This window comes from Rhinopithecus bieti, unplaced genomic scaffold, assembly GCF_001698545.2.
Source record: "Rhinopithecus bieti isolate Rb0 unplaced genomic scaffold, ASM169854v2 scaffold_1106, whole genome shotgun sequence".
Lineage (NCBI taxonomy): Eukaryota > Metazoa > Chordata > Mammalia > Primates > Cercopithecidae > Rhinopithecus > Rhinopithecus bieti.
The window spans coordinates 779324-792821 of record NW_016803367.1 but is presented as its reverse complement, the minus strand read 5'-3'; the positions used below and the strand labels follow the sequence as shown (position 1 = coordinate 792821).

The window sequence follows — 13498 nt, the reverse complement described above, 5'->3', positions numbered from 1 at the left end:
TAAGTCAGGTTTTCTGACATAAAATTAAGATAGGTAAATGTAGAAACAAACCATCTGTGAAACTTCTTTAAATAAATGTTCAATTCTACATTAACATTGCCTTCATTACATATTCTAACAAAACAGCCTAACCCATATTAATATATTCATGTCCTTATCTAATGCTTCCAACTTTTTTAACCCATACATATAATAGCTAAAATATTTTGATTTTTAACTTCTTTTAAAAAAGCTTAATTTGGCCCATAGATGCAAGCAATGCAAAGGCATGCAATAAGCTTGGCCAGTGCCTTTACAAGAGATTCTGAACACCTGTTTAGAGTATCACAGATGACAACAGGTATCTTGAAAGCACTCAGTAAATAGTAAATGTGACTATGCACACTCAGCTCTAGAGAAGCTGGTCAGAGTTAGTCACACCACCTTGGAAAGTGAGTTGGCTAGGAACATGGTGTTTCAGCTGATCATCCCATCCCCATATGCACTCAGGAATCTTCCACAGCTTCTCCCACCACCTTTCTTTTGTGAATAAACAGGAAAAAAAGATGCATAAAGCTATATTATAAAGACTAAAAGAAAAAAAGAATTAAAATACTTAATTATCACTTAACATTGCTATCGTACTAAATTAAAATGTAATAATCATGCCTTCTTAAAACATACACAATACAAACTCTACACTACCAACTTTGCTTTTTGTCAGGAGAGTTCATATAGAGGAAGCAGGTAGTGTTCTTAACCCAACAAAACCTACACTGCCACAAGAATATAAGTCAGGAGAAGAAAAAACTGAAGTTGAAATCTTTAAGGATGAAGAAAGGGAAAGGAAAAAACACAATTAAGCAATGGCTATAGCACAAAATTAACGAACCAAAAGGGAAAACAAAACTCTTTTTTTTTTTTTTTTTGTGACGGAGTCTCCCTCTATTGCCCAGGCTGGAGTGCAATGGTGCAATCTTGACTCACTGCAACCTCCGCCTCCTGGGTTCAAGAGATTCTCCTGCCTCAGCCTCCAGAGTAGTTGGGATTACAGGCCCGCGCTACCACAGGCAGTTAATCCCAAGTAGCTGGAATTATAGGCACCTGGCTAATTTTTGTATTTTTGGTAGAGAAGGGTTTTCACCATGTTGGTCAGGCTGGTCTCAAACTCCTTACCTCAGGTGATCTGCCTGCCTCAGCCTCCCAAAGTGCAGGGATTACAGGTATGAGCCAACGTGCACGGCCCCAAAACAAAAACTCTTGGCAACTGGTTTATATGTAGTGTTTTCAGTATAGTCCAAAATTTCGTCTTTAAACATTTGGTTTATTGAAACAATATCTTTAGGAGGAATAACAATGGGTAAAAAGATAGTTAATCAAATACTCCTCTTAACTCAGTCTACAAAAATCTCAAGAAGTCAGAATTCAGAAAGAAGATAAAAGAAGAATGAGCTTAGAAGTATGCAACTTCTTGAAAAAAGTTAACAATATATAATTTCTTTCTTTTTTTGAGATGGTGCTGGGATTACAGGCATGAGCCACCATGCCCGGCAACAGTAATTTCTTTTATGTCTATGTCAGTTTCTTATATATCTGACCATTCTGTAATACTCCAGCTTCAATTTAACTTTTCTGGGCCATGAACATTATCGAATTAAACCAGAGGCAGATAAGGAAGGGAGGGAAAAAAAAAAACTACCTGAATACAACACAAATTTTGGAGTTTAAAAAAAATAATAAAATTTGATGACCAACAAGGATTCTAAAATCAATTACAATACCCCTCCCTAAATAAATATACTATGAATACTATTCTAACAAAGGCTGAATTTTCCTCTGACCACCAAGAATGTCACCTGAATATTCAAATAGCTGGATAAAGTGTTTTCAAGTTCATGTTTATAGGCAAACCATTGATATACTAGCTGAAAATAACTTCTCATTAAATGAGATAGCCAAGAATCTCTATTTTTTTTTTATTTTTGAAACAGGGTCCTGCTCTGTCACCCAGGTTGGAGCGCAGTGGCGCAATCTCAGCTCACTGCAGCCTCAACCTCCCAGGATCAAGCAATCCTCACACCTCAGCCTCCCAAGTGGCTGGGAACACAGGCACACGCCATCATGCCTGGCTTTTTATTATTTGTAGAGATGAGGTCTCGCAATGTTGCCCAGGCTGGTCTCGAACTCTTGGGTTCAGGTAATCCACCTGTCTCGGCCTCACAAAGTGCTGGAATTACTGGTGTGACCCACTATGCCCAGCCAAGAATCTCTACTTGACATTTTATTAGCTAAACTGGAATGACACAAATTATATTGTCTGATTCTGGTTGGCAAATGTAAATATTAAAGAATGGTAAAATCTAAAAAAATTATCTAAAATAGATACTACATGTTTCCTGTTTTTCTGTCAAACTAGGAAACTTTTACAATCACTAGCAGTATTTCAAGTTGTCTCTACCATAACTCACCCTGTTATAATTGTGGGTTAATAACTGATATTTCCAGGAACTTTATATTTACATACTTATATGACATTAAAAGATATTATACACACTGCTAAAACTGAGCTGAAGCATAGTGGAAAGAAATCAAGCAACTCACATTTTAATCTCTGAATGAGTCTGTCTGTACAACGGGTATTGATTACACTAAAACTGTGACTTACACCAGTGACATTTTCATAACAGAATCTAAAACAAAAGCTCTGAAGGTCAGGAGCTTTGGGAGACTAGCTGTATTGACAGCACCTTGAACTCTGTTTGGCATATGGTAGGTACTCAATAAGTGTTTGTTGCATGATTAATAATTGAATATATCTGAAGAGACTTTAATAAGAATTTTTCTTTCACTATTTCTATAATACAAAATGTATACTACTACAAGCAAAAATAGTAACATCCCCAATCTCCCAATCTAAAAAGCACCAAATGAATTTTGGAGCATTTGTGATTTTAACTAATCTCACTGAAGCAATTTTGCCTTCTATTTAATGGCAAAAGATGGTTCTGTTATAGCAAAAGATTGCTATGCTCCAGAACAGTCTAGGAAAACACTGGGTATTAATAGATTTCACACACAAAATAGTCTTGAGTTTTACCCAAACATATTCAAAACTAGAGACTCAATTATTAGGGGCAGAAAAAAAGCCCTTATATAAAATGTGGTCGTACATGTCTTTATGTCTCTTATCAGTGTATTCTTACCAGTTTCTGGCTGACAGAAAGTATACTGGCTGCTAGAGGAAGAGCCCATGTTAAAGTCTTCTGAACTCTGTGCTTCTTCAACAATGACAACTTCTTGATTTCCAATTTCTTCTAACTTAGGTGGCTCAAGGGTAACAATATCAGAATCATCACTGGCAGTTCCAATATAGATACCGTCTTCGGGTATCTTTTCTTCCTCTGCCTGAAGAACCATAATTTTAGAGATGGTAAATCAATAATCATTTAAGGGCCTTATATTTTCTTAGAATACAACAGTGCTAAGTATTATAGTAATCTGAGTTAAAATAAAAGATATGATCCCTACCATTAGTAAATAATTACACAATAGTAGGCTCATCATATAGCTTGAGAACACTATCAGATCCCTTGACAACTCTCAGAATTAGATCAGACCACTGCGTTCTCCTAGCGGGCTGCAGAAGCTGAGAAGCCCACCTTTGCTCCTCAATAACCACAGAAAAAAGAGTTCATTTCTCTCACGAGTTCCATGGGTCTATTCGAGCACAGCTGTTTGCCAGAGACACTGTGCCACTAATGGCTGCACGACTCCCTGGGGAGCCCAAAAAAGACTCACTAAACTTTTTGGGTTATGTATGTAATAAACTTCAACAGCTGTATCTTGTACTGAATGCCTCTGAAGGTGTCCCCAAAAATCCCTATGCTGGAATGTAATCGCCAATGTGATAGTACTAAGAAGTGGGAAGTTTAGGAGGTGACTGAGTTATAAGGGATCACCCCTGGGAATATGATTAAGGTCTTTATAAAACAGGCTTCATGCAGCATCCAGCCTTTTTTTGCTCATCTCCTCTTAGAGATGTAGCAACAAGATGCCATTTGGAAACAAGACAGCATGCCATCGGCAGACACTGAACTTGTCCACACTTTGATCTTAAACTTCCCAGCCTCTGTAACTGTGAGAAATAAATTTCTGTTCTTTATAAATCATCCAGTCTCAGGTATTTTGTCAGATCAGTACAAACAGACTAAAACGCCATGTAAAATGATCATCTAGCTATCTACTTTTATATAGAAGTCAGGTAAAACCCCCAAGGACAAGTCTTAGGTTGTTGCCAAATTTTAAAATGAACCATCGTTTTAGACATGAAACCTAACTGTTTAATTGTTCAATATAATTCAAGAATGCAATCTACTTCCAAAGAGAATTATATTAGAGGTGAAAAGATAGATCTTTAACACAATACCAAGAAACTACTTTGCTTAGATGTCTTCTAAGACATCTAACTTAGAAGTTAAAATTGCTTATAATTCAAAATAGGAATAGAATGCATAAATAGAATTAGAGGCTTTAATTAGTCTTCTAAGGATACTATTTAACATATATCCATATATTCATAGAGTAAAATACAAGTTTACCTCAATTGTTGAGCTGGTTTCCTCCAAAGCTGGATAAGCAGTTTCTTCTATAAGCACTGTGCTATTTTGGCTGCTTTCTGATACAAAGCAAAGATCAATATAATTATTTCTTAATTTAAAACTCTCTGTAGACTTTCTGCAGCCAACATATAATCTGGGTAGATAAAAATATCTTCCTGCCGGGCACAGTGGCTCACGCCTGTAATCCCAGCTCTTTGGGAGGCCAAGACGGGCAGATCACGAGGTCAGGAGATCGAGACCATCCTGGCTAACACGGTGAAACCCCATCTCTACTAAAGACACAAAAAATTAGCCAGGTGTGGTGGCAAGCGCCTGTAGTCCCAGCTACTCAGGAGTCTGAGGCAGGAGAATGACATGAACCAGGGAGGCGGAGCTCGCAGTGAGCCGAGATAACACCACTGCACTCCAGCCTGGGCGACAGAGCGAGACTCTGCCTTTAAAAAAAAAAAAATTTCTTCCTAGTATGTTAGAGTAGATTTAATGAAATGTTACATACAATTATATAAGTCACTCCACTGTTGCTAATAAATTGTATTTATTTGAAATTATCAGGTGATAATTTAGATAAGAAAATGCAATTATTTAAGCCTTTTGGGTTTTTTTTGGAGACAGAGTCTGGGAAATCTGTTGCCCAGGCTGGAGCGCAATGGCATTATCTTGGGTCACTGCAAACTCTGCCTCCTGGGTTCAAGCGATTCTCCTGCCTCAGCCTCCTAAACAACTGGGATTACAGGCATATGCCACGGCTAAATTTTGTATTTTTAGTAGAGATGGGGTTTCGCCATGTTGCCCAGGCTGGTCTCAAACTCCAGACCTCAAGCTATCTGCCCACCTTGGTCTCCCAGAGTGCTGGGATTACAGGCATGAGACACCGTGCCCAGCCACAAGATGTATTAAGAACTCAAATCAAAACTACCTGGACTAAGTAAATAAATCTCTACCTTACATTGCCAAATTACTTGATCCAGTGTGTTTCTTAATACCTAATATGAAAAAATCTATCATTAGATACCTAGTGATACATTTCCTGCATTCTTAAAAGTTTATTCGAAGTTCCTAAAGACCATTCGAATGGCTGTCAATGCCTGCTACCGTAAGAATAAAAACCATGGCTTCAAACTATGATTTATAAAAGTATATTATGTATATGTACGTGTGTGTGTGTGTGTGTGTGTGTGTGTGTCTAAATGCTTTACAAGAAAACATCAACTATAAAAAGCAAGGACTCAGGCTGGGTGCAGTGACTCATACCTGTAACCCTAGCACTTTTGGGAGGCCAAGGCTGGACGACTGCTTGAGCCTACAAGTTCAAGACCAGTCTGGGCAACACAGCAAGACCCTGTCTCTACAAAAATAAAAATTAAAAAATTATTTGGGCATGGGGGTATGTGCCTATAGTCCTAGCTACTCAGAAGGCTAAGGCAGGAGGATTACTTGAGCCTAGGAGTTGAGGCTGCACTGAGCCATGATCATGCCACTGCATTCCAGCCTGGGAAACAGAGTGTGACCACGTCTCAAAAAAAAGTCAGAGAGAGGGAAGCCCAGGCACAGTGGCTCATGATGTAATCACAGCACTTTGGTAGGCCCACATGGGAGAATTACTTAAAGCCAGGAGTTCAAAACCAGCCTGGGCAACATAGTGAGACCATTTCTACCAGCAATTTTTTTAAAAAAGAAAGAACTCAAAACACAGAAAAACTAAATGTCACTACAGAAGAAATACTTTATAAGAATCTCCTCAAAGAAAATATGTGCAAACAGAATGATGACCTCACAATATATTTTTAATGAAAAAGAGCATAAAGGCCGGGCACAGTGGCTCACACCTGTAATCCCAGCACTTTGGGAGGCCAATGCAGGTGGATCGCCTGAGGTCAGGAGTTCGAGACCAGCCTGGCTAACATGGTGAAACCCCATTTCTACCAAAATACAAAAAATTAGCCAGCTGTGGTGGTGCACGCCTGTAATCCCAGCTACTCAAGAGGCTGAGGCAGGAGAATCACTTGAACCCAGGAGGTGGAGGATGCAGTGAGCCGAGATCATGCCATTGCACGTAGTCTTGGTAATAAAGATTGAAATTTAGGTTCAAAAAAAAAAAAAAAAAAGAAAAGAGCATAAAATATTAAGAAAAGTTAAAATAATATATTTATGAGCAAAGTATACCAAATATCAACAGTAATTATTTCAAGATAAAAGAATTATAGGCCATTTTAAATTTATTTTGCTTACTATTTTTTTTCCCTATCATGAACATGCATTTCTTATGTAATTTAAGTCCCATAAAGAACAGGGGGGGAAAAATTATTTTTCAGCATTATATAGCCCCAATAGAAAATGTATTAATTTGGAGGTACGATTCTGCCACAGTACTGGGATGGGGTACTGGGGCCGGGCGCAGTGGCTCATGCCTGTAATCCCAGCACTTTGGGAGGCCAAGGCGGGCAGACTACAAGGTCAGGAGTTCAAGACCAGCCTGACCAACATAGTGAAACTCTGTCTCTATTAAAAATACAAAAAAAATTAGGCCAGGCACAGTTGCTCATACCTGTAATCCCAGCACTTTGGGAGGTCGAGGCAGACTGATCAGGAGGTCAGGAGTTCAAGACCAGACTGGCCAACACGGTGAAACCCCATCTCTACAAAAAAAAAAAAAAAAAAAAAAAAAAAACCCTAACTGGGCGTGGTGGCGGGCACCCGTAATCCAAGCTACTCGGGACATTGAGGCTTGAACCTGGGAGGCAGAGGTTGCAGTGAGCTGAGATCATCACGCCACTGCACTCCAGCCTGGGTAACAGTGCGAGACTCTGTCTCAAAGAAAAAAGAAACTTTTCTTTAACATATTCAAGTAAATGCATTTCTTGGAAGAAACTGTCCATAGCTTTCAGATTCTCAAAAGGATCTCTGACACACAAAAGCTGAGAATCACTTTTCAAATGAGAGTAGTAATCAACTTGTAGGCTTAAAAAAGGTAACAGGTATAATCTCTTCTATTTCTGGACTTGACACATCCACTTTTTTCTCCTGAGGGGAAATGTTCTGTATGCATTTTACTGTAATATTTTTTAAAAGTTAATGAGGTAATTTAAATATGAACATAAGTGTATGCAGCAATTGTTCAGGAGTCCTATTTCTCTATATAAATAATGTGTGCATCTAATCCCACAGGAAGTATACATAATACAGATGCAATACAGTAGTCAAATTCCATTTTATCAAATTGGAACCAGAGTACAGGCATATCTCAGATATACTGCAAGTTCAGTTCCAAACCAATGCAATAAAGCAAGTCACATGAATTTTTTGGTTTCCCTGTCCATGTAAAAGTTAGGTTTACACTATACTGTAATCCATTAAGTGTGCAATCACATCATGTCTAAAAAACTGTACATACCTTCACTTAAAAATACATTATTGCTAAAAAGTGCTAGTGATCATCTGAGCCTTCAGTGAATCTTAATACTGTTGTTGGTGGAGGCTCTTACTTCAAAGGTGATGGCTGCTGACTGACCAGTGTGGTAGCTGCTGAAGGCTAGAGTAACTAGGGCAATTTCTTTTTGTTTTTTTTTTTGAGACGGAGTCTCGCTCTGTCGCCCAGGCTGGAGTGCAGTGGCATGATCTCCGCTCACTGCAAGCTCCGCCTCCCGGGTTCACGTCATTCTCCTGCCTCAGCCTCCCGAGCAGCTGGGACAACAGGTGCCCGCCACCACACCCCGCTAATTTTGTTTTTGTATTTTTAGTAGAGATGGGGTTTCACCGTGTTAGCCAGGATGGTCTCGATCGCAATTTCTTAAAAGTATAACAACACTGAAGTTTCCCACATGGATTGACTCTTCTTTCATGAAAGATTTCTCTGTAGCATGCAATGCTGTTTGATAGCACTCTGCCCACAGCAGAACAACTTTGAAACTTGGAGTGAATCTTCTCAAACCCTGCCACTGCTTTATTAACTAAGTTTGTGTAATATTCTAAATCCTTTGCTGTCATTTCAACAATATTCACAGCATCTTCACCAAGAGTAGATTGCATCTCAAGAAACGACTTTCTTTGCTCATCCATAAGAAGCAACTCCTCATCTGTTCAAGTTTATCATGAGATTACAGCAACTGGATCACATTTTCAGGATCCACTTTTTTTTGAGACGGAGTCTCGCTCTGTTGCCCAGGCTAGAGTGCAGTGGTGTGATCTCGGCTCCCTGCAAGCTCCGCCTCCCGGGTTCACGTCATTCTACTGCCTCAGCCTCCCGAGTAGCTGGGACTACAGGCGCCTGCCACCACACCCGGCTAATTGTTTGTATTTTTAGTAGAGATGGGATTTCACCCTGTTAGCCAGGATGGTCTCCATCTCTTGACCTCATGATCTGCCCGCCTCGGCCTCCCAAAGTGCCAGGATTACAGGCACGAGCCACCACACCCGGCCAGGATCCACTTCTAATTCCAGTTCTCTTGCTACTTCTACCACATCTGCAGTTCCTTCTTCCATTAAAGTCTTGAACCACTCAAAGTCATGACGGTTGAAATCAACTTCTTCCAAACTCCTGTTAATGTTGATATTTTGACCTTTTCCCACAAATCACAATTGTTCTTAATGGCATCTAGAATGGTGAATCCTTTCCTGAAAATTTTCAGTTTACACACATTGCCCAGATCCATCAGAGCAATCACTATCTACAGCAGCTACAGCCTTATAAAATTCATTTATTAAATAATACAAGCTAAAAGTCAAAATTAGTCTTTGATCCATGGACTACAGATTGGATGTTGTGTTAGCAGGAAACAAAGCAAATGAATCTCTTTGTACATCTCCATCAGAGCCCTTGGGTGACTGACCAGGTATTACTATACAACGTCTAGCATTTTGAAAGGAATCTTTTTGTTCTGAGCAGCAGGTCTCAACACTCAGCTTAAAGTATTTAGTAAACCATGTTGTAAACACATGGCTGTCACCTAGGCTTTGTTGTTCCATTTACAGAGCACAGGCAGAGTAGATGTAGCATATTTTTTAAAGGCCCTAGGATTTCTCAAGGCATGGTAAGTGAACACTAGCTTCAACTTAAAGTCACCAGCTACATTTGTCTCTAACAAGAAAGTGAGCTTGTTCGTTAAAGCCTAGAAGCAGATATTGACTTCTCTCTAGTTAGGAAAGTCCTAGATGGCATCTTCTTCCAATAGAAGGCTGTTTCATCTACACTGAAAATCTGCTGGTTGGGGTAGCCACCTTCATCCATTATCTCAGTTAGATCTCTTGGATAACTTGATGCGCCTCCTACATCAGCACTTGCTACTTCACCTTGCACTTTTATGTTATGGACATAGCTTCTTTCCTTAAACCTCATGAATCAACATCAGCTAGCTTCAGCCTTTCTTTCTAAAGCTTCTTAACCATTCTCAGCCTTCACAGACTTGAGAGTTAGGAAGGACCTAGTTCTGGATTAGGCTGTGACTTAAGGGAATTTTGTGGCTGGTTCAATCTTCTACCAAGACCACTAAAACTTTCTGCACGTCAACAATAAGATTATATGGCTTCCCTATCATTCATGTGTTCACTAAGGACTTTTAATTTCCTTCAAGAGCTTTTCCTTTGCAATCACAACTTGGCTAACTATCTAACCCAAGAGACTTAGCTTTCAACTTAGCTTTCGACATGCCTTCCTCAAATAAGCTTAATCATTTCTAGCTTTTGATTTGAAGTGACAGACACGCAACTCTTCCTTTCACCTGAACACCTGGAGGCCACTGTAGGTTATTAATTGGCCTAATTTCAATATTGTTGTGTCTCTAGAAACAGGGAGGCTCAAGGAGAGGAAGAGAGATAGGGGAACAGCAAGTCAGTAGAGCAGTCAGAACACACACATTTATTAAGTTCACTGCCTTTCATAGGCACAGTTCATGGTGTCCCAAAGGAATTATAATAGTAACATCAAAGATCACTGATCACAGATCACCGTAACAGATATAATAATAATGAAAACATTTGAAATATGACAATTACAGGCCAGGCACAGTTGCTCACGCCTATAATCCCAGCACTTTGGGAAGCTGACATGGGTGGATCATCTGAGATCAGGAGTTCAAGACCAGGCTAACCAACACGATGAAATCCCGTCTCTATTAAAAACACAAAATTAGCTGTGCACGGTGGCACATGCCTGTAATTCCAGCTGAGAGGCTGAGGCAGGAGGATCACTTGAACCCAAGAGGTGGAGGTTGCAGTGAGCCGAGATCATACCATTGCACTCCAGCATGGAAATAAGAGTGAAACTCCGTCAATTCAATTCAATTCAATAAAATAAAAATAAATGAAATATTGTAATTATAAAAATGTGACAGAGACATGAAGTGAGCATATGCTATTGGAAAAATGGCATTAATAGACTTGCTCAACACAGGGTTGCCACAAACGTTCAATCTGTAAAAAATGCAGTATATGCAAAGTACAATAAAGCAAAGCAGAATAAAATGAGAGGTATGTCTGTAACTCCATAACATGATAACTGGAAAAGAGATTAGTAAATCTCTTGTGATAAATGAATAATTTTTTTCTTAACTTTAATAATGACAAGTAAATACAAACTACCAAGCAAATTGTAAGTAATAGAAACTACCAAACAAATTCACGTTAAACCATGAAACACTTTTTTTTTGTCACTGGTTACCTCTGTAGCAACAAAGTGTATCTGAAAGCCCAAAAATATACTACAGCTGCAAATAAACCCATGGGGCAGGCTGTTGGCTCTGGGTTCTGTGGGCATTCACTAAATCCACACTGAAGATTTTTTTTTTGTTTTTTTGAGATGGAGTATCGCTCTGTCACCCACGCTGCAGTGCAGTGGCGCAATCTCGGCTCACTGCACCCTCCGCCTCCCAGGTTCAAGCAATTCTCCTGCCTCAGCCTTCGGAGTAGCTATGATTACAGGTGCCCGCCACCACACCCGGCTAATTTTTTTGTATTTTCAGTACAGACAGGGTTTCACCATGTTGGCCAGGCTGGTCTTCAACTCCTGACCTCAAATGATCTGTCCACCTCGGCCTCCCAAAGTGCTGGGATTACAGGCGTGAGCCACCATGCCCGGCCTATACTGTAAGTTCTAATCCTCCAATGACCACTTAGATTAGCCAGAAAAGCCACCCACCTGGAAAGAAGGCAAGACTCATAATGTCATTCATATACTCTACTAGAAAAAAAAAAAATCAGAATTTGTGAACAACTTACCTCCCTGCTCTATCTGCAATGCTTGAAGTTCCTCTTGCTCTAAAGATGAACATTCTAGGGTGGGCTCACAGCTGTCAGCGGCTGGCACAGAATTTAACATTTCTGTATCTGATCCCTAGGGAAAAGTGATAATCTTTCAGTTATTTGCCTATTAGCTCCTCAAAGCTAGATTTGACTACATGTAAATGCTTCTTCCATTATTAAAAGTCTCAGATGCTGCCATACTCCAAGGGAACAATATCTAATCAGACAAGCTTTTGTTCAATTTAATCCACAAAGGCCCATGGCAGGAAAATGGCAGAATGGAGTCTCAGGTTTAAATTCTAAGTCAGGTCAGCCCAAAAGTGGAATGCTCTATTTTATGAGCTCAAGCAATAAATTTGAATCCCAGAGAATAAGGGTCTAAATTTAGTTATTTCTGTCATAATTTGTTTCGGCTTAACATTTATGGAACTACTCTAGACAAGGCACTTTGTTAGGTGTTGTGGGGTATAAAAAATTCAAAATCATAGCTGGGCAAGGTGGCAGGCGCCTGTAATCCCAGCTACTCAGGAGGGTGAGGCAAGAGAATCGCTTGAACCCGGGAGGCAGAGGTTGCATTGAGCCAAGATTGTATCATTGCGCTCCAGCCTGGGTGACAAGAGCAAAACTCCATCTCAAAAAAAAAAAAAAAAATTCAAATCCAAAATTCAAACTTACAACATATTCAAACTTACAACATATTCAGAGAAACAGCCATATGCAAATAAGTACTTATTATAGCAGTATAAACTAAAACTGTTTAAAGCTTTAATGACATGGATTAATAAACCTACAGGGCTAATGAATACTCTCCTTATACAATTTTGGACTATCTTTTTATTCTGAGGTTATCTTTCCTACTTTGATGTCAGACTGTCTTTTCATTAATAATAGCGGATCATACAATTTTTCTTTGTGTCTTAACTAGCAAAACAAAGTTAACGACCAAGGTGATTCTTTCCCTATGTCCCCACTATAGTCTGCTGACACACGCAATCGAAAGGTCTGCATTCTCTTGATATACATAACTCAAGACAGCAAAAATTAAAAGAATTCATGAAAAAGCAGTGTTTAAGATGAGCCCTAAAGAGATTTCTGAATGCAACACTCTGAGGTCATCTATAGTGGCAGGAGAATGGTAGAGGCTAAAGCAAAGTTAGAGTTGGATTAGTAACTGCTGGGGAAACCAAATCTGGCCCAAATCAGAATGGCGGTAACGGGAAAGGAAAAGGAAACACATGTAACAGACATTAGCAAGAAAGAGTAGATCCTGGAAAGCAGATACAGAAGAGAGATAAAAGTACAAATGTGATTTACTCTGGGACATAATGTCCAGTACAGAACACCCCAATGACATACTTGACTAAGTGCCAGAGAGGTCTGCTGTGATACTCCACCCTGCAGACTCACAGGTAAGACTCCCATAGCTGCCTTGCTCCTGTATTGTTAATTATCCTTGAAAGAGAAGTTGCTATGGGAGTTGATCTAATCCTTTGAAGAAAACAAGTTAAAAATAGAAAAGTCACTGAAAATTTTAAAAGAAAATCATCTCAATCTCAAATGATATAGCTGCTTTTAAATTTTGAAACTTTAATGCAGAAAAGGCAAACTTGTCTTTTCTGTTAATGTTTTCTTTTTTTTTTTTTTTTTTAGACCGAGTCTCGCCCTGT

The 13498-nt window shown here is 39.3% G+C and overlaps 1 protein-coding gene across 6 annotated transcripts in view; it reads right to left on the bottom strand.

Moving 5' to 3' along the window:
- CCPG1 (cell cycle progression 1) overlaps positions 1-13498 on the bottom strand; it is a 50980-nt gene that overhangs the window by 19377 nt on the left and 18105 nt on the right. For all 6 annotated transcript variants that reach the window (XM_017881351.1, XM_017881373.1, XM_017881382.1 and 3 more), the window contains 3 exons: positions 11808-11922; positions 4578-4654; positions 3183-3384 (listed from right to left, as the gene is read on the bottom strand). In XM_017881351.1, coding sequence (XP_017736840.1) covers positions 3183-3384; positions 4578-4654; positions 11808-11922 — 394 coding nt within the window. The remainder of the gene's footprint in view (positions 1-3182; positions 3385-4577; positions 4655-11807; positions 11923-13498) is intronic.